The 21145-nt window shown below is 46.8% G+C and overlaps 1 protein-coding gene across 2 annotated transcripts in view; it reads left to right on the top strand.

Annotated features, from left to right (window-relative positions):
• Positions 1-21145, top strand: part of UBASH3B (ubiquitin associated and SH3 domain containing B) — a 162539-nt gene that overhangs the window by 117695 nt on the left and 23699 nt on the right. Inside the window, exons 2-6 of one of the 2 annotated variants that reach the window (XM_033207707.1) lie at positions 6358-6415; positions 7164-7350; positions 9816-10014; positions 13675-13844; positions 20558-20766. In XM_033207707.1, the coding sequence (XP_033063598.1) occupies positions 6358-6415; positions 7164-7350; positions 9816-10014; positions 13675-13844; positions 20558-20766 (823 nt within the window). The remainder of the gene's footprint in view (positions 1-6357; positions 6416-7163; positions 7351-9815; positions 10015-13674; positions 13845-20557; positions 20767-21145) is intronic. The other variant, XM_033207706.1, reaches the window with a different exon arrangement.

The raw sequence follows: 21145 nt of genomic DNA on the forward strand, positions 1-21145 counted from the left end.
GTCCACCAGCAATGCAAAGCCAAGGACAATACAGCTCCAAGTAACTGGAAAGCCCAACAAATTAGTTTGCTACTTACTTGGATCAAAGTCTTACTATTTTGAGGGAATATATTTCTCATTCCATTAGCGTATATCTTGTCTCTTGCTTTTTACGGCAGGTGTCAGATATTTGAGTTTTATCAAGTGACAGTAAAATAGGGGAACTGTCCTCTGAAGGCATATGCTGAGCATCCCTAGAGAACCTGCTGGTCTGGGCTAATCTATCCCTCTGAGTTGGGGATGTCTTAAGTGTTTTTTTGATCACAGCATTGAGTGATTTGGGAGCCGAAGGTATTCCTTAGACAGGAAATAGGACCTCAATGGGTGGCCCAAAAGAAATGTCTGGATTACAAACAGAAAGAGGCAAGAAAGTGCAGTCAAGCCAACAAAGAAAACGACACCTAACAACAAGGCTGGGTGTGTCTCTTCAATGATACCTGGTTTCACTATTCTCCTGGAACAATACTAACCTCACTGTCACCATCACCCCCAGCCCCAACTTGTTTCTACTCCTGCATTTTCATTCAGGGGGTGTCTCCACCATCCACATAAATATTCAAGCTGCAGTACCAGATCAGTCTCAGCTCTAATAAGTCAACCATCTAAACATCATTGCCAGTATCCTGACTGTCACTACTTCAGTTCAACCTCTCAATGTGTTCTTCCCATCTATTGTCAAGGCCTTCTAGTCTCCCAGCATCCAGCTGTATGTATCCTTCAACGCAAGCAAATCTGATCATGCCTCTCTCTAGCTTAATTTGAGTCAGGTCCAAGCTTTAAAGTGGCGCATAAGGCCTTTGCAAGCGATCTCCTGCCTACGTTTTCAGGTATCTGCAGAGGCCTTTATCTTTACCCTCTTCTAGCTTTACAGTTTTGGCCCTAGCATTACCAAACTCGAATTTTCCTGCACATGCAGTGCTGTCTCTTGCTTTCATCTGTTTGCTGGTGCCGTTCTCTCTACTTCACATGTCCTTCTGCTTTCCTTTCTTTCGCTAGTCAGCTCTCACTTTGCCTTTTTTTTTTTTTTTCCTTCTGAGATGGAATTTTGCTCTTGTTGCCCAGGCTGGAGTGCAGTGGTGCAACCTCGGCTCACTGCAACCTCCGCCTCCCGGGTTCAAGTGATTCTCCTGCCTCAGCCTCCCAAGTAGCTGGGAGGCACCCACCACCACGCCACCACGCCCGGCTAATTTTTGTATTTTTAGTAGAGATGGGTTTTCACCATGTTGGTCAGGGTGGTCTCGATCTCCTCTCCTCAGATGATCCACCCGACTTGGCCTCCCAAAGTACTGGGATTCCAGGCATGAGCCACTGTGTCCAGCCTCTTTTAGCTTTTAAGGTCTAGATCAAGCATCATTTCTTGCAGGAAAGAATCCTAAACTTTCTCAGCCCACAACCCCCTAGTGTCCAATACTTTTTACATAGAGCCTGTGGGCCAACATAAATACCAACAGTTCTGTTTATTTAGTAGTTAGATCTAAACACCTTAATAAGTATTTTTGTCCTGCCAACTTAAGAGCTGTGTCAACACACACAGACACACACACACACACACAAATTGAAAGAAAAATCATATTTGTATTCTTAAGTAACCACAGCTACTTACTAACGGGATGTGTGTGTCTGTGGGGCACTGCACAACTGCCCAAGCCTTAGGATCAGAGGGGGCACTGCCACTCTCATTACCTGTTCCACATTGATTTTCACTGGCTACTTGGTTTTTATTACGACAGTTGCTAAAACTGCAGCTTCACCAAGATGGGACCTCAAGAATGCAGCCCAGTCTGATACTGTGAACTCTAACTACCTCAAGCTAGAAGCTTATGTGGTGTTCAACAGATGAGTGTGCTATGTTTCCCTTATAACATTGAAAACCTCCAGTGGCACCTCTTTGAGTCTGCTGTGGTGTTCTGACCCAGAGTAGCTTGGTGTACAATTTGAGAACCTCAGGCTTGGGAACTCCCCACTGCGGAGCTGGGCCCACTGTGAGCTCTCTTAGCACCATGCTCGTCTCTGTCATGGCGCTTGGCCTATTGCATTGTATGAAGCTGCTTTTGTATCTGACTCTCGAAGGCTGTGAGCTCTGTACCGGTAGGGACCATACTTTCCTTCTCTTTGTACATCCTGTGATAATTCAGGGGTTTTGTTTTTGCTTTTCATTTGGTTTCCTGGTAAGAGTTCCTTAGGAGGAGAAGAAAAAAGAGAGTAGAAGGAAAAGAAATCAGGGAGAGGAGGGAAGGAAAGAAGGAAGGAAGAAAGAGAGAGGAAAGGAAGAAGAGGAGGGAGGGAAGGCAGAAAGAAGGAAAGCTGCTTTGTCTCAGGCAAACTAATAGGAAAGCGATTTTTGCTTGCAAACCTCCTTCAAGGGAATGAGAGGTATTCTCTGTGACCCTGGGGCCAGACCAACCTTGAATTCAAAAATCCTCGGAGCTGACGGCAGAAAGTAGGAAGAATCCTGCCCGAGCGTTGCAAGGCCATTGGCGGGCGCTGCTGGTCCCTCCCCTGCGGGAAGGATCACTACTCACCGGGTTTTTTTTTGTTTGTTTGTTTGTTTGTTTTTTCATTTGCCATTGTGTCTCTTTTCTTTGTGCTCTTCTTCTCCATCCTCAGTAAGCATGAGAGTTTTTACACCATTTCTTTTTCATATTCTGCTACAAATGGGATAATCAGAAAGATTAGGGCAAGGATCAGAAGTCAAATTTAGGTTCACACATGACAAAACTTCAACAATTCACATTTCACCAGTTCTAACCAAGAAGGTTCCATTTAAATCACTGATTGCTGTCATTTGTTGCTGTCATCCAATGGGTGCATTTTAGTTTAAAGGGATATGCCTCCTTTATCTGCTCGAGGTCTCAGACAGTGTCTGAGTAAACTCTCTGCCAAGTCCTCAGTCACCCCGAGGATAGCAGATGCACAGGCTCAGGCTGGGGGTTAGGATCCACCCCGCATACTCCCACTTGGCCGTGGCATTGGCCCCATGGGTGGACCATGGAGGTGGGTGCTCTATGGCAACAGTCTTTCTTCAGCAGAGTGGAGAGGGAGACACATGTTCTGCCGCACCCATGTTCAGTCTGTTCTGTGGGCAGAGTTTTGGGAACACACTTAGCCCAAATCGGTGCCAGCCTGGCAGTGGGTGAAGGGCCAGCAAGGTTTGTCTGTGGCTCATGACCTTAGGGAAAATGAGATTTTACTCCTACAACCTCCTGCCTGGAGAATTACACTGTTTCAGATAGGTAACAGCTTTCTCGAAGCTTTCAAAAATAAAAATAAAAACTTTCACCTACATAGCTGCCAGAAAGTCCTTCCTGGAAGCTAACTTGGGCCCTTTGTGCTTATTTTATTTTGGCCAACCCTCCCCGGAGTGTGTGCACCAGATACGAAAACCTTCCACCAAACCGGGACCTCTCAGATCTCGGCTTTTCAGAACAAAGAATTTGGATTTCCTTAGCCTTTCATCATCATCTTATCACCCAAACCTTTCATTATCTTTTTCAATTTTTTCTTTGAACTCTTTCCAAAACTTGTCTTTTGAGTTACGGAGACCGTAACTTAATTAGATCTTTCCTTTCCAGAGGATACTCCTAGTGCCTTGGAAGAAATAAATTAAATTTCAGTCAGATGTATTTCATTGGGGGAAGGGTGCAGAAAAAAAAAGAAATTGAATTCCTTATATAAATAGCACATTGTCTGGTGCCACAAATGCGTTTTCCTTTTCCCAGTTGTTTTTGGAACAATGGGTCCTTTTTTGGTGACTTTAATTCCTCAGAGATTCTAACCTCTAAAAGGTCATGATTTGTGTTCTTTTGTGCATACACGGCTTCTGTACTGAAAAAAAAGGCGAGATGTGTGGCCTCTGATTGTCTGGTAAGTCGTGAGGAAACAGACAAGGCTGCAGCCCAGCAGCAGTTAAGCACCTTGTCAAAGTGTGGGAATGAGCATGTGTGGGTCTCTGTGCTTCTAGCCTTTTCTGCACCAGATGTTCCAAGGGGAGCAGAGGGGTCTGTCTTGCTTCTCCGTAACTTCATCTCTCTGTAAGTAGGCTTGCGTTTTACAATGCTGTTCTCATGAGCTGTGCAAACTTTCTTATCCTGATCATTTGGTATCTGTGCACAGGCTTTCATGAGGGAAGGGGACAGTCTTTAACTTGTCTTTCTGCTGTGGAGCAGAACAACAGAGGCTGGCCTTTGCTCAGCCGTGACCCCAGCCAGGCTGCTTTAAGCGCATTTCATCACTTGTTTCCACTTGAGTTTTTCCTTGCGTCAAATGAAGAAGTTGTGTTCACAGATGACCTCTGAGGTCCCTTCCAGTCCAACCCTGTGACTCTCACAGCGTTCGTCATTCTTTTTTTTTTTTTTTTTTTTTGAGACGGAGTCTCGCTCTGCCGCCCAGGCTGGAGTGCAGTGGCCGGGTCTCAGCTCACGGCAAGCTCCGCCTCCTGGGTTTACGCCATTCTCCTGCCTCAGCCTCCCAAGCAGCTGGGACTACAGGCGCCCGCCATGTCGCCCGGCTAGTTTTTTTTTGTATTTTTTAGTAGAGACGGGGTTTCACCATGTTAGCCAGGATGGTCTCGATCTCCTGACCTCGTGATCCGCCCGTCTCGGCCTCCCAAAGTGCTGGGATTACAGGCTTGAGCCACCGCGCCCGGCCGGCGCGTTCGTCATTCTAATTGCTCCATAGAAGGGTAGGACAAGGAAGGAGGGGGTGAGTTTAGCAGCCAGCTGGGGAAAGGATGCTTGCAGAGAGTGTCAGTGTAACTCGGATTCCCACTTATATCTTCTCCCTCCCAAGGATCCTGAATCAACGTAGTGTGAAGGGACAGGAAAGAGCACCTATTGATCACCTGTGATGGGTTGGATACTGTCCAACGCTCCTTCTGTACACTGGCTCATTTAATCGCTACCTCTCACTATGGAATAGATGTACCAGGTGTTTTCCACCGCAAAAACCACCACGCGCCCCATCCACCCCACCCAGATGTGTTTACACCCTCAGATTTCACTTGAAATGTTCTCTCCTTAGTGTAGCCTTCCCCAGCCCCTCAGATCAGGTTAGATCTCCCTGTCCTATGTTCTTATGTCCCCTATGCTTTCCCTCCATTGCACTTAATGCCAGTGTAATTAAATCATTATCTGTATAATAATATTTACATGCCTACTCAACAGAAAACTACGTTAGGGCAGGGATCACATAAGTCTTGTTCATTACTGTATTCCTAGAGCCTAGCACAGTGCTGACAAAATAGTTGAAATTCAGTAGATGTTTGCTGAATAAATGTAAGCATGAATGCATGAATGAAAGGATGAATGAATAGCAAGGCTAGATACGAATCCAGAACTATCTGGCTCTTGGAGACCTGTGTATAATTTCAGAAGAGCTCCACTTCTAAGTTTGTACACAGGGCTTCACTGCTATAACTGGCCTATGGATACTTAGCCACAGTTAGTTATGCTCTGAGTCATTTCTCCAGAAGTGGGACTGATAGCTGCACTTCTGTGGCCATTCCTTTTAACCCAGTGATACTCGTCCGCAAAGATGTCTGTAAAATACTTGGAGATGATGGATCCAGCCTGGTGGTGGTTGGAAGTGGGTGGAGGGAGGCAATGAATTAATCCAAACCAATTGTCCTTGTAAGCATTTAGCCCTATGTCTTAATAATAATCAGCACCAGCCTGGGCAACATAATGAGATCCTGTCTCTGCAAAAATAAAACATTAGCCAAATAAGGTGGCATGCACCTGTAGTCCCAGCTACTTGGGAGGCTCAGGCGGGAGGACTGCTTGAGTGCGGGAGGTCGAGGCTGCAGTGAGCCATGATCATCACATCATTGCACTCCAGCCTGGTTGACAGAGTGAGACTCTGTCTCAAAAGATAAAGAAAAAGAAAAAGAAAACCATCAGCACCACTTCTAATACTTTCTACCAAACGGGCTGAAAACAAGAATCTGCTCTTTCGGGGATCTGGGTCAGTAAGAATGAGCTGGTGAAGAGGAAGGAGGAAAAAGCAAGACATGACAACCTTTAGAGAAGCAAAAATAAAACTCTAATGTGGAAACTGCTGAAAATAGACTGCCTGGGCTGTCAGACTGTATGCAAATCTGATGCTAATTACATGGGAATTAATTACAAGTCCTAACTTCCATATGTCTCGATATGACCCTTGGGGAAAAACCTGCTGCAGGTGTCTACTCCCCACCACAGAGTAGTGAGCAGACCACGGGCTATGATGTTGCCTCCTTCACACTCGCTCTTGCCACTGCAGTGAGAAAAGCTGAGAGGAGGCTAAAAATACTAACAATAGAAATTTGATTTCTTCTTTCAGACAAAAAGCCTTGGCATCCACGGGAGGAAGAAGTGTTCAGGCAGCATGTGACTGGTTGGTATGAGATAAATAAATTGAGAAAATAGCATATAATTAACTCTAAGTGCATGTGGATGAGTGGGGAGGTGCAGACTTTCTCTAGTGGACCCTTGCAGAAGAGACAGGAGCCAGAACACTGTGGCAAGGGTATTTATCAAGTCAATTGCCTCCTCTGCCCTGGCCCCAGGGTATATTTCTCCTTGGAGCTGTTTAAAGAAAATTCTAAGTAATTCCCAGATAGAACCCCTCTCATAAGATCTGTCCCTGCTCCAGTCACTTAAAGATTCATTTTAGGGGTATGGATATTGGGCAAATCAATTTAGAGAAGTACCCTACTTACCTTCCAAGGTATCCCTCCCCAGGGTGGATCCCACACGGTTACCTTTCTGGGAGCTTCCCTTGTCTTTGGAGGGACATGGGTTTAATTATAGGCTGACCTGAGGGACAGGCTGGGTTGGTCCTAGTGGATTGGGAAAGGATTTGGAGTTGATCCAAGAATGCTTCCTGGAGAGTGGTTTCAGGACTTTTTTAGGGAGTTGTTGGATGAGGAGGCAATATGACAAGAAGGAAGACAGAAGTTGCTGCATCTGAGAGTTGATTGTGAAGTGTGAGTTTCCAGAAGTAGGTTTTTAAATCATGAATGAAAACCCTTCCCTGCGCGCTATGCCGGGGATTTGGGGCACATAGAGGGTGGATCTGTCTCTCAGTTCTTTTTTTCCTTCCGTTATTCTCAAGCAATACCTCATTGGCTTACTTCTGTCTTACAGGTTATTCTCCCACGTCGGTGACCCCTTCCTGGATGACCCCCTGCCCCGGGAGTACGTCCTCTACCTCCGTCCCACTGGCCCCTTAGCACAGAAGCTTTCCGACTTTTGGCAGCAGTCGAAGCAGATCTGCGGGAAGAACAAGGCACACAACATCTTTCCCCACATCACACTCTGCCAGTTCTTTATGGTGAGCGGCAGCCCCCCCACCCCTGGGAAGCCTGACTCCCAGGATCCCAGCCAACCCTTTGGGACCTGGAACAAAGGGGGAGCCTCGCAGGAAGATGGCAGGAATAGTCACGGGCTCTTAGAGCTGGAGGGACCTTCAAGGGATCAGTGAGGTCCACAATGAGCCCCTCACCGCAACGCTTCCTAGTTTTATCTGCTGAGGCCCAGGAGCACCCCCGGATGGGGTCAGCACCAGATTGTAACCCTCTGTGAGAGACACACTGGTCTGGCTGCTGGAATAGAATCACTGATCTAGCTTCACACTCGTTTGCTCTCTACCCTCTCCACTCTTACAACAAGCAAAGAGGAGAAACTAAGAACAGGGAACAAAAAAGGTAGTCTATAGACAGGGAAAGGCATTTCCTGTCCATGGGTTTTTTTTTCCCACTATATATTTCTAGAGAATGCAAAGATATTTACTTGCCATTGTTACCTAGTCTATAATCCTAGCTGTCAGGAAGCTTATCTACTGACGAATTTTTTTTTTTTTAAGAGACAGAGTCTTGCTCTGTCATACAGGCTGGAGTGCAGTAGCATGATCTCGGCTCACTGCAACCTCCATCCCTCGAGTTCAAGCGATTCTCCTGCCTCAGCCTCCCAAGTAGCTGTGATTACAGGCATGCGCCACCATGCCCGGCTAATTTTTTTTTTTTTTTTTTTTTTTTTGAGACGGAGTCTCGCTCTGTCGCCCAGGCTAGAGTGCAGTGGCCGGATCTCAGCTCACTGCAAGCTCCACCTCCCGGGTTCACGCCATTCTCCTGCCTCAGCCTCCCGAGTAGCTGGGACTACAGGCGCCCACCACCTCGCCCGGCTAGTTTTTTGTATTTTTTAGTAGAGACGGGGTTTCACCATGTTGGCCAGGCTGGTCTTGAACTCTTCACCTCAAGTGATCCGCCCACCTTGGCCTCCCAAAGTACTGGGATTATAGGCGTGAGCCACCGCGCCTGGCCTCTACTGACCCAGTATCATCCCCCTCACTATCACACATGTAAATACATTTTGTGTACTTTAGCTCTCTGTGGTAATACAGAAGAGTTAATTTATCTCCATACATTCAAGACCAAACAAAGTGGTTGCATTTTAAAACATTTTTATAAAAAATATTTTGCTTTTTTCCCCAGATATATTCTCTCTGTTTTTCTCTCTTTCTGGTAATAATATGTTTCTAACACCTCTTTTACCATTCACCGTGAAAATTAAAGTGACTATCATTTCCTCTTAGTCATCCCAGGATCTTTCTGAAAACCCTTCAGAGTTTGAGAGACATTCATTCTTTTTTCCAATGCTCTCAGGAAGGTAGGAGGATGACGTCACAGCTCTCTGGGACTCATTCTTCCCAACTCTCATGAGGGTGGATGTAGAGTCAACTTCTGATCATCTAAGAGGAAAAGAAAAGGTACAGATGATACAAAGTAGTAGAAAACGCGCAGCTTCTCCTGGGATGCTGCACTCTCTCCTGTCACATTCCTTCATTTTTTTTTTTTTTTCACAAGCAAAGAGAACTTTGATTTTTTTTTTTTCTTTTTCTTTTTCTTTTTTTTTTTTTTTTTTAATATATCGTCTCTCTCTGTCACTCAGGCTGGAGTGCAGTGGCGTGATCTTGGCTCACTGCAACCTCCACTTCCCAGATTCAAGTGATTCTCCTGCCTCATCCTCCCACGTAGCTGGGATTATAGGCATCCGCCACCGCGTCTGGCTAATTTTTGTATTTTTAGTAGAGATGGGGTTTCACTATGTTGGTCAGGCTGGTCTCAAACTCCAGTCCTCAAGTGATCCGCCCACCTCGGCCTCCCAAAGTGTTGGGATTACAGGCATGAGCCACTGCGCCCAGCCTGATTTTTTTCTAATTGATAAAAATTGTATACATTTATGGTGTATAACATGATGGTTGAATAAATGTGTGCATTGTGGAGTGCCTAAATCATGCTAATTGTATATGCATTACCTCGCATGCTTATCATGTATTTGTGGTGAGAGCAAAATCTACTCTTCGTAATTTTCAAGCATACAATACGTTATGATTAACTATAGACACTAATAGCATAATAGGAGGTCCCTTGAACTTATTTCTCCTGTCTAAGTGAAGTTTTGTGTCCTTTGACCAACATCTCCCCAGTCTCGCTCCCCTTTCTTGCTTTCTGCTCAACCAGTCCTACAGCATTTTGGCTGGGTTCACAGGGGCCACTTCAGAGCAAGGAAAGGAGGGAAGAGGTTGCGTGTTCCCCAGATTAATCCACCAGTTGGGTAATCTGTGTCTGAATAATTGGAGGTCTGCAGTTCCTCTCTCTCCCCACAGACGGGGGTGGTGGTTAAGTAATTGCATTATCAGCCTCCTCCAGTCTCTGGGGAGAGGATGCCAATGTTAAGTAGCAGCAGACTTCCATCTCCCCTCGTCTCTAAGTGAAGACTGCCTGTTTTCCCTGCCAGTGCGAGGACAGCAAGGTGGATGCCCTGGGGGAAGCTCTGCAGACCACGGTCAGTCGCTGGAAATGTAAGTTCTCGGCCCCGCTGCCCCTGGAGCTCTATACGTCCTCCAACTTCATTGGCCTCTTCGTAAAGGAAGACAGTGCGGAGGTCCTCAAGAAGTTTGCTGCTGACTTTGCTGCAGAGGCTGCATCCAAAACCGGTAAGCAAACAGCTGCCAGGCCAGCCCTGGGCCCTGTCAATCAAAGAGTTGGAAAGGAAAAAGGATAGGAAATGGTGGTAGAGGAGCAGGATGGGGTCAGGAGGTGGAGGGCCCTGCAGGAATGGGCACGTGTGACCAAAAAGCAGCCTTTTCCTGCAGCACCCCATGCCTTTTTGCTCCCTTGTAAAAATGTTCAACTCCTTTTCTGCTAACCTGGAGAGACCATCTAAGGCTTATTCCCTAACCCCCAAGTTGAAGCTTCACAAAATGACTTCCATACGGAACTAGAAATGTATTTCTTTGTAGCACCACCATCTCCTCCTAATTCAGAATTAAGGAAACATCCTTTCTCCCTCCCAAGCTACTGCCCATGTAGGTGTTTATCTGGGTCTCATTGTTTACTCCATGACAATCCAGATCTTTTCTCAGTGGGTAGCAGAGGACAGAGAGAAGAGTGGAAGCACTTCGTATTATATCACAAGAAAATCCACGGAGCCAATACCCTTCCACTTGCTGAAAACCATTAGACAGGACCCCAAGCCCCAAGAGTCTGTCTAAAAATGTAACCCCTTCCAGATGTCTCCTGCTCTTCTCATGGGAGCTTTTAGCTCAGGACACCTGAGATTTCCTGTCAAAGGAATTAGTTTAAAGCTCGAGGCCGGGCGCGGTGGCTCAAGCCTGTAATCCCAGCACTTTGGGAGGCCGAGACAGGCGGATCACGAGGTCAGGAGTTTGAGACCATCCTGGCTAACACGGTGAAACCCCGTCTCTACTAAAAAATACAAAAAGCTAGCCGGGCGAGGTGGCGGGCGCCTGTAGTCCCAGCTACTTGGGAGGCTGAGGCAGGAGAATGGCGTAAACCCGGGAGGCGGAGCTTGAAGTGAGCTGAGATCCGGCCACTGCACTCCAGCCCGGGCGACAGAGCAAGACTCCGTCTCAAAAAAAAAAAAAAGCTCGAGGCAGAAGACACGATGGAGGTGACAAGAGGGAGAAGTTTGCAAAGCTCTTGTGTCTGGCTACAGGTGTGGACAAGCTCCCTTAGCTCAGTGACAGCAGGGAAACAGACAGACAACCTGGTGCGGGGAGAGCCTCTTGGCTCCCTCCAGCATGAAATCACAATTGGCAGTACTTACTGGTCACCTACTATGAGGATTCCTCCTACATGAGGAGTGCAACAGGGAAGAGAACAAGAAGTGGTTTCTCCTGGCCAGGCCCTGTGTGACATCAGCTCTGAAAAGAGAAAAGGGTGCTTCCACCTTCACAGAAGGAAGGAAACTTGCCCTGAGACTATGTTGACCAGGACAATGGAGGAAAGACCGACAGGCAGGCGGGTGGCAGGAGCACAGGCAGGCAGGCATGAGGAGGGTGTGAGCAGAGGACAGTGGGGAGGCTGCCCTGGCCAGAGTGGACGGTGCAGGATGCACAGTGGAAGCCAAGTGCTGAGTGCAAAGCTGGAGGAGACCTGGAACTCCCCTACCCATAATTTTATGGAGTGCCAGAGAGGGGGAAGACCTGAGCAAAGCCCCACAGTTTGCTCCTTAGCCTTTTGGCCTATCCCGCACCTGCCATTGTTCCCTGCTGCTATTTTCATCACCGTCTCAGGCCCTTTGGGGGCCTGAGATTCCTCTTTACCAGAAAAGCCCCACACAGGGCTTGGGACTTATGAGTGTGATCAGGGCTCAGCATCACTGCAGGATCACAGCGCTCTCGGAAGGAACACAAGGACCTTAAGACCCCTCTGTACCTGGGGAGGGGCCTCTTTAGACTCCGCAACCCCCACCCCCACCTCTTGCTCTCCCTCAGCGACGGGACTAGTCTCTGGGTCCTGACTTCAGTGAAGCCTGACATTTCATAGGAGCTTAATATTTCAGAGAAAGAGCATAACAGAGAGGCAAATTATTTCCTGTTCTTATCCCTCAATCTCAAGGAAATGGCTTTCTCTCATCACACAGTAGTTATCATCAGAACCACTAAATCCCCGCAAGGACCAAAACTAATGTCAAAGCCGCAAAACCCAAATCCTTCACAAATGAGAAAAGCAAGCCTCAGCCAGGGCCGCAGCAGATTCTTGGAGTGCATACTGAGCGAGAAGCAGTCGAAGCCCCAGCTTTCCCTGTGGGAGGTGGGAAGAGCCAGTCCCTCTCCAAGATCCTGCCGTCATGAAGAACTTGGCCAGCTTTGTTTCTCTGCTGTTGTGTGGCCCCCTGGTGGGGATGTGGAGAACTGGATGACCCTGCACAGCTTAGCTGGTGCAGCTCCTTATTACCTAGCATGGAAAGCCGGCCACCATGTCTTTGCCCTGGAACTTGGTATTCTCCGGTTGTTGGCAGGCCCAGATATAATCAAGAAGATTTAGTGTCGTCCTCCATTCAAAGTGGTCAAAGGAGATTTCATTCGTGTGCATTTATTCATTCAACAAGTACTGAAAACCTGCATGATATGCTGAGTAAGGACACGGTGTAAGCAAGAGACAAAAACCTTGTCACATGGGACTTACACCAAAGAAAGGCAATGCAGTATAAAAGTACTTAAAACCGAAATGCTCAATTTCTGGTTCTATCTTGGGCCACTAACTTTCTGTGTGACTTGACCAAGCCCCTTAAATTCTCAAATTCCCTAATTTCTTCTAGTTGCAACTTCTTCATTATTCTAGCTTGTACAATAGATGATTCTCCCTCATTGAAAATACAAAAGAAGCCAGGCATGGTGGTTCACACCTGTAATCCCAGCTACTCAGGAAGCTGAGGTGGGAGCATCACCTGAGCCCAGGAGGTTGAGGCTGCAGTGAGCTGTGATCATGCCACTTCACTCTAGCCTGGGCAACAGAGCAAGACCTTGTCTCAAAAAAAAAAAAGTACAAGAGAAAGGAAAAAAAAAAAGCCATTCCCTCATGTAGGTAGGGTTGTTTTGTTTTGTCTCTTGGGGTATCTTAGAATAAGTCTGTATACTTTAAATGAGTACGTCTCAACTAAGGGCGATTTTGCCTCCCAGGGTACATTTGGCAATGTCTGAGGTCATTTTCAGCTGTTACAGCTTGGAGAGTGCTGCTGACTTCTTGTGGGGAGAGGTCAGGGATGCTGTGAAACCCCCTGTCATGCACAGGACAGCCCCCCACAAAAAGTAATCATTCAACCCAAAATGCTGTTGAGAGAAGCCCGCCATTAAACTTTGAAAATATCCATCTTTTTCCCCTCATTTCTCCATCAATCTCACCCAGAAGCTAAGAGACCTGGTTCCAAAATGAAGGGAATATAGCCTTGGGAGTCACGCAGTTACAAAATATGCTTTGTATTTCTACACAAATTATTTCATCACTGTAGGTCATAGTGCCCTCGTCTGAGTGGTGGGGCTGGTGACCAGCCACTGGAATGGTTGTGAGAGGACTTAACTAAAAGGACTGCCCTCAGCCAACCCGTAGCTCCTGGAGGAAAGCCATACGGTGGCTCTTTATCTCTTGAACAGTGGCTCGATTCGGAATCTCTTGCCATCTCCTTACCCCCCCCTTATTCTACTGCTGTGAAGGAGGAAACGTCTTTTGTCTTCTTTATTATGTGGGAAGCAGAACATTTCTCAGGGTACCTTTCTAAGCCTTTCCTTAAGTCTTCACCATTGCTATGATCGCCACCTTTTAATTTCTGACTTTTTTCTTCCTTTTTCCAGAAGTGCATGTGGAACCTCATAAGAAGCAGCTACATGTGACCCTGGCTTACCACTTCCAAGCCAGCCACCTACCCACCCTAGAGAAACTGGCCCAGAACATTGACGTCAAGCTAGGGTGTGACTGGGTGGCTACCATATTTTCTCGGGATATCCGATTTGCTAACCATGAGGTAATGTCTCACTGTGGTTCCAAAAGCTACCAGGTGCAGGGATGCAATCAGAGTCAGCAGCTCGCTGCTGCAGAGAGATGGGTACCTACAGGGGAAAAATGGAGCAAGCACCTAACGGAGAGTCCGTTGGCCCAGGATTGTGTCCAGCCTCTGCCTGGCTCCCTGGGAGGCTTCCAGCATGCCTCCCTCCTTTCTGGGTCACAAGTGGCTCATCTGGGTAACATAGTTCTGTCTCCCCTGCCAATCTTACCCCAGCGAAAAAGAAATGAAATGAGAGAGAATAAATAAAAAATATACTGGAAATTGTTTAATATTATATAAATTTATGGTGTTAATGGAAGACATCATTTTTACCTTAGGTGAGTTGAAGAACACATAAATACAAACAAAAACAAAAACCTTGCAAAGACATAATCAACAGATATTTGCTGTGTATCTGTGTCATGCAAAGTAGCAGGTGGCATACTGGAATTTTTAAATGTGGTCCTGTCCTCCAGGAGCTTTGAGGACAGACACGCATGAAAAGAAAATTCAAGCCACCTGTTATGAGGATTTTTGCACATCCCAGTGGGAGGCCTGGGTGAGAAAACTGAAGAAAGATTGGTACAGCCCTACCATCCTTCCTTTGAGGGAATCAACATTGCCTTCTAGACAAGTATGTGACATCTTGGAAGCATAAATTGCCCTTTTTTTTTGGAAATGGAGTTTCACTCCTTGCTGCCCAGGCTGGAGTGCAATGGTGCGATCTTGGCTCACTGCAATCTCCGCCTCCCGGGTTCAAGCAATTCCCCTGCCTTAGCCTCCCAAGTAGCTGGGATTACAGGTGCCCGCCACCCCACTGGGCTAATTTTTTGTATTTTTAGTAGCACCGGGGTTTCACTGTGTTGGCCAGGCTGGTCTCGAACTCAGGTGATCTGCCCGCCTCGGTCTTCCAAAGTGCTGGGATTACAGGCATGAGCCACCGCACCTGGCCAATATTATCTTTTTCTATCCTGAAGGAGAAGCTGAGACACAAAAACATTAGTGTCTTAGTAACTTAAGGCCAGAGATGAAGCGAGAGCCCAAGTATTTTGACCAATAAAGAAGGGCAACCTGTCTGAAGCAAAACTACCTCATAGCCAGGCATGGTGGCTGTCACCTATAATCCCAGCACTTTGGGAGGCTGAGGCAGAGGTATTGCTTGAGACCAGGAGCTCCATACCAGCCTGGGCAGCATAGTGAGACTGTATCTCTGCCCACCCACAAGAGACCTCATCGTGTGTTAAAAATGTGCCTTCCAACTTAACTACATGTATTAAGCAATACTTAACATTTATTTCCCAATTTTTCAAACAGCCAAAGAAGTGGTATTTCTGTTAGTTTGCATAGCCTTTTAACATCTCTTTTAGGCTTCTTTAAAAAAAAAAAAAAACCATGAGAAAACAGTTAGAACCCCAGGGCTGAGAGCAGCAAGCTCATTGTTTTGGAAGTGGCAGAAGAGCCAACCCACGAATCAGAGGTTCAGGGCTCAGCGTGCGCCTGTGAGTGTCGGGGCGTGCAGCTTTGTCCGACTCTGCTCATGGGAACGTGATGTCCTCCTTTTGAGTCATTTGATGCAGGTTTCTGTAAGATGCCTTGAGCAGACTGGGCCTGATCTTACTTAAGGATTCTGACATCTCAGGCCGGCCTCGGTGGCTCACGCCTGTAATCCCAGCACTTTGGGAGGCCGAGGCAGGCGGATCATGAGGTCAGGAGATTGAGATCATCTTGGCTAACATGGTGAAACCCCGTCTCTACTAAAAATATAAAAGAACTAGCCGGGCGAGGTGGCGGGCGCCTGTAGTCCCAGCTACTTGGGAGGCTGAGGCAGGAGAAAGGCATGAACCCAGGAGGCAGAGCTTGAAATGAGCCGAGATCGCACCACTGCACTCCTGCCTGGGCGACAGAGCGAGACTCTGTCTCAATAAAAAAAAAACAAAAAACAAAAAGAATTCGGACATCTCCTAGAGTCACTTAGAACTAGCCCTGAAGATAACAAAGGAGGTGTGGCTGGTTGGACTCCTTCTGAGGGCAAAGAAAAAAAAAGTCAAGGGTTGCATGCAGATGACCTCTGAGAAGTCACCTTTCTAAGAGAAGGAAGGTGGCAGTGGAATTTTACAAGGAATATCCTCTAATCAACACTGCCCTCCAGTTAACTCAAAGGGTAATTGCTTTTCTGCCTGACCCACATTCTGCTCAACTGGCATGGAAGGAAAAAGGCAGCAAGCGCCCACGTGAATTATTTTCTAAAAATAACTTGGCCTCTTTTATCTCTTATTTGTAAAAGCTCATTTATTACCGTTCGTTCTGATAAAGCTCTCCTCGGCGCCTTTGGACTGGACCTCTCCCGTGAGGTCTTTCGGTCCTACCTGAGCCGTCTGCACATGTAACCCTCTTCTTACCTGCCTTCTGCAACCTGCCCCCAGGAGGCAGTTTTGATTGACTGTTCCAGTGAGGGAACAGATGTCCAGAGAAGGAGAGTGGTTTTAGGCAAGGACACTCTGGCAAGGCACCATGATGCTGAGGAAAACTCCAAGGCCTCATCCCTCTGCTGTTTAGATTCTCACTCGATTTGGACATGCAGATCCTCATTTGTATTTCACATAGGCTCTTTCATGTTAGTGATTACATTGGGCCATGCCAGTTTAATATACCAACCAATAGAAATCCAGAGGAAGTACAGGGTGATCCAAAAAGCATCAGTTTTGGAGTCCAGCACACTTGGCTTCAAATCCTGGCTCCATCACTTTAGCAAGGGTTAAATTCACTTTGACAGCTTGTATAGATCTCCAGTCCTTAGTTTTCTCATCTGTAAAATGGTGACAATGTTTTGCTAGATGGTTATGAAGACTAAATAAAGAAGATGTATGGAAAGGCTCTAATGTAATACCCAGCACAAGGTGGGTGCAACAGCAACAACAAATTGCTGCAGCTATTACTGTGAGTGAGAATAAAAAGCGCTCCAAAGACATTTCAGCTCCTGTATTCACACAGGGCTGTGGCTGCCTTTCATTCAGCAAACTGAGTTTCCTCCCTCTGTAGTAAGGGAGGAAAAATATACCTGAGGTGGATTCAAGAGTTCGTTTTGGTTTTTTTTCAATGGAGTCTTGCTCTATCACCCAGGCCAGAGTGCAGTGGTGCAGTCTCGGCTCACTGCAACCTCCGCCTCCTGGGTTCACACCATTCTCCTGCCTCAGCATCCTGAGTAGCTGAGACTACGCCACCACGCCTGGCTAATTTTTTGTATTTTTAGTAGAGATGGGATTTCACCATGTTAGCCAGGATGGTCTTGATCTCCTGACCTCGTGATCCGCCCGCCTCAGCATTCCAAATGCTGGAATTACAAGCATGAGCCACGGCGCTGGTCCTGGATTCAAGGGTTCTTAGAGTACAGGCCAGGCACAGTGGCTTACACCTGTAATCCCAGCACTTTGGGAGGCCGAGGCGGGCGCATCACCTGAGGTCAGGAGTTGGAAACCAGCCTAGCCAACACAGTAAAACCTTGTCTCTACTAAAAACACAAAAATTAACCAGGTTTGGTTGTACACACCTGTAGTCCCAGCTACTCCGGAGGCTGAGACAGGAGAATCGCTTGAATCCGGGAGGCAGAGGTTGCAGTGAGCCAAGATCATGCCACTGCACTCCAGCTTGGGCAACAGAGCAAGACTCCATCTCACCAAAAAAGAAAAAAAAAAAAAAAAAGAAGAGTTCTTACAAGTAGATGGCAAACATAAAACAAAATAAGTAGAATGTAATATAAATTAGGCTTGTGTTCTCGTATCTCTCAAACTTAGGCTAAGGTTTTGCATCTGCTTTTAGTGAGTGAGAAAGGGCAGTGGGGACATGGGTCCCAGTTATAATTTTAGATTTGCTACAATGCCTTAATTCTTTTATTGTTCATGCAATAAATCAAAGCTACTTATTTTTTTTTTTTTTTTTTTTTTTTTTTGAGACGGAGTCTCACTCTGTCACCCAAGCTGGAGTGCACTGGCCAGATCTCAGCTCACTGCAAGCTCCGCCTCCTGGGTTCACGCCATTCTCCTGCCTCAGCCTCCCGAGTAGCTGGGACTACAGGCGCCCGCCACCTCGCCCGGCTAGTTTTTTGTATTTTTTAGTAGAGACGGGGTTTCACCGTGTTAGCCAGGATGGTCTCGATCTCCTGACTTTGTGATCCACCCGCCTCGGCCTCCCAAAGTGCTGGGATTACAGGCTTGAGCCACCGCGCCCGGCCCAAAGCTACTTATTGTCCAGCTTCCCTATGCCTAGGACATACTGTCTCTACCTTTTGCTGTGCCTCAGTTTTCCTGGGGATAACCTAGAAATAGAATGAATACCCACCTCCCCTGTGTGATGGAACAAGTGAGGACTTCTCTGAAATCGCATTGACTTTCTCAAGGGGAAAGGCACTACTGGGCCAAAGGCATTATTAGCCAAGACCATGCTGTGCTTGAACATTTAAGGAACACGAGTTTAGGCTTGTTTCCCTGTGACTCGGTGCCTTTCTCCACCTTGTCCCAGAAAAAAGAGAATGTTCCTTTTCAAGGGACGTCACGCATTTAGCTTTGCAGTTTATGAGATTTTGTGTGAATTTTTTTTTTCCCTTTAAGCTGATTTAACAATCCCACAGAAAACCTTCCTGGCTTGTTTGGAGAGGTGGTTTAAGTGTGTATGAGGCAGAGGGACAGGAAGAATAAGGAAGGAATCAGAGCAGGAAGATCTAGAACTGAAAGATGCTGGAGTAAGAATTAGAGAAACAAACAGGCGCCCTACATAAAAGGAGAATCAGAAATACAGCAGTACGAACAAGCTCTCTGCACACTCACTCTCATCCTCTGAAAAGAATCACACCTTAAAGACTCCTTTCTTTAGAGATTTCCAGAAGGAAATTCTCCCTTCATAACATGTTCTGGTGTATCACCTTGGCATCAACGAGCCAATTAGTTCACAGGCCTACCCAGCGCAGGGTCCAGGGATCAGGGTCGGCTGGAAGGAAGGATGTGACCTGGGAGATCAGGTGCTCTGGTTCTGTAGAAATAATTATGCCCCGGCTCACGCCTGTAATCCCAGCACTTTGGGAGGCTGAGGCGGGAGGATCACCTGAGGTCAGGAGTTCGAGACCAGCCTGACCAACATAAAGAAACCCTGTCTCTACTGAAAATACAAAATTAGCTGGGCGTAGTGGCTCATGCCTATAATCCCAGCTACTCAGGAGGCTGAGGCAGGAGACTCACTTGAACCTGGGAGGCAGAGGTTGCGGTGAGCTGAGATCACGCCATCGCATTCAAGCCTGGGCAACAAGAGCGAAACTCCATCTCAAAAAATAAATAAATAAATAAATAAAGCCTCTTCGGTGCACAAGGCTCTGTCCTAAGTGTTCTCTTAGATTGTCTCATTTAACTTTTATAGTCTTAAGGATTATTTTATAGATGAGAAAACTGAAGCCAAAGTTAGAAATATGCAAGTGGAGACCAGAATACTTAGCATCCAACTAATGGCTCTGAGACCCTAGGAAACAGTGAAAGCTATTATAGCTGTCTCTGTCTTTGTAACCCGTGTGAAACAAATAAGATAGGAAATATTTTCCTTACTATTGAGGTCTCCCACTATTAGTAACAAAAAATACTAAAATAAATGTTTTCTACAGCACCTTCATGCCTATATCTGTGATGTTAATACATCCCAGGGAAGGAAGGCAAAAAGAAGAATAAATAGCCAACTGGCATGGCCTGTTTTTGGCCTAGGAGCTGTTTTGGAGCCCAAAGTAAGAATGTTTTCTCCATCTGATGAAAGCTGGCTACATGCTGACACAGACACTGATGTCTAGACATTTTTCTTTCAGGATCTTTGTTAAAACTCTAGGTTTAAAGAAATCTCCTTTAAGGCAAGAACCATGTCTGGTTTAAAGAGCTAAGTTGGCCAGGCATGGTGACTCACACCTGTAATCTCAGCAGTTTGGGAGGCCGAGAGAGGGGGATCACCTGAGGTCAGGAGTTCGAGACCAGCCTGTCCAACGTGGTGAAACGCTGTCTCTGCTAAAAATACAAAAATCAGCCAGGTGTGGTGGTGGCTGCCTGAAATCCTTGCTACCAGGAAGGCTGAGGCTTCAAGAGAATCACTTGAACCCAGGAGGCGGAGGCTGCAGTGTGCTGAGATCGTACCATTGCACTCCAGCCTGGGTGACAAGAGTGAAACTCCATGTCAAAATAATAATTCATAAACAAAGAGCTAAGTTACATAGAAAGGGATACTTCCTTCCCTGAGCCTTCCTGTAGGAGAGACACTCCACCTGGCCCATCTGTAACCCCCATGTGGAAGACTGGCTTTCCGTGAGCTGGGTTTCAAGTGTCTATCATGGTGACTATCAGATGAAGCGAGGGAAACTAGGTCCAAGTCCATTTAGATAGCAGTTGGCCAGCGAGCCTTCAGGATTTCAGGTCAGTTTCCAAAAACGATACTTGAATCCTGATGGGAAATCTAGACATGCCTGAAGAAAAGTATGGAACCATTTCTAGCACCAGGCATACACCTGCAGTACTCTGAAGAGAGACGTGCTCTCTGATAGGAATTCACATCTACTCAGGGCACATCGCCCTCTGGAGGTGTGCAGTATTAATGCAGAACACACAGTCCTGCCCTAAAGGCACTCAGGAGAATGGTGAGGCCTGGGGCTGACTCAGCCTCTCTTCCTTTTTCAGACATTACAGGTCATCTACCCCTATACCCCACAAAATGACGACGAGCTGGAGCTGGTCCCCGGGGACTTCATCTTCATGTCTCCAATGGAGCAGACCAGCACCAGCGAGGGTTGGATCTATGGCACGTCCTTAACGACCGGCTGCTCTGGGCTCCTGCCTGAGAATTACATTACCAAGGCTGATGAATGCAGCACCTGGATATTTCATGGGTAAGCAGACACAAAGACCTTTATGCCATTTGAAGAACGTTGCTAAGGCAGACTGGATCCTGGATACACAGGGCAGCAGTAAATGGAGCCCATGGGAAGAAGGCCCTGTGAGTTCCAAACTTCCAGGAAAGGAGCTGACTTGAGGCATGGGAAAAATGCGAAATGAATTGCTCTGCTTCCCTCTGCCTGCCCCATTTGCCATCGTTGTCTGCTTGAGTTCCTGATCGGAGACTAAACTGAGCCTGCATGGGGTCCATCTCTTCTGGCTGAAGGGTGGCATCATCCCAGTGCTGCATCTTCACTGCTTTAGGGTTTCTGTCCACCTTGTCCTGGGTCATGACTCATGGTGGTCTGACTCCCTGAAGCAGCTGGGCAGATT

Source organism: Trachypithecus francoisi, unplaced genomic scaffold (genome assembly GCF_009764315.1).
Source record: "Trachypithecus francoisi isolate TF-2019V2 unplaced genomic scaffold, Tfra_2.0 Lachesis_group8, whole genome shotgun sequence".
In the NCBI taxonomy this organism is placed as follows: Eukaryota; Metazoa; Chordata; class Mammalia; order Primates; family Cercopithecidae; genus Trachypithecus; species Trachypithecus francoisi.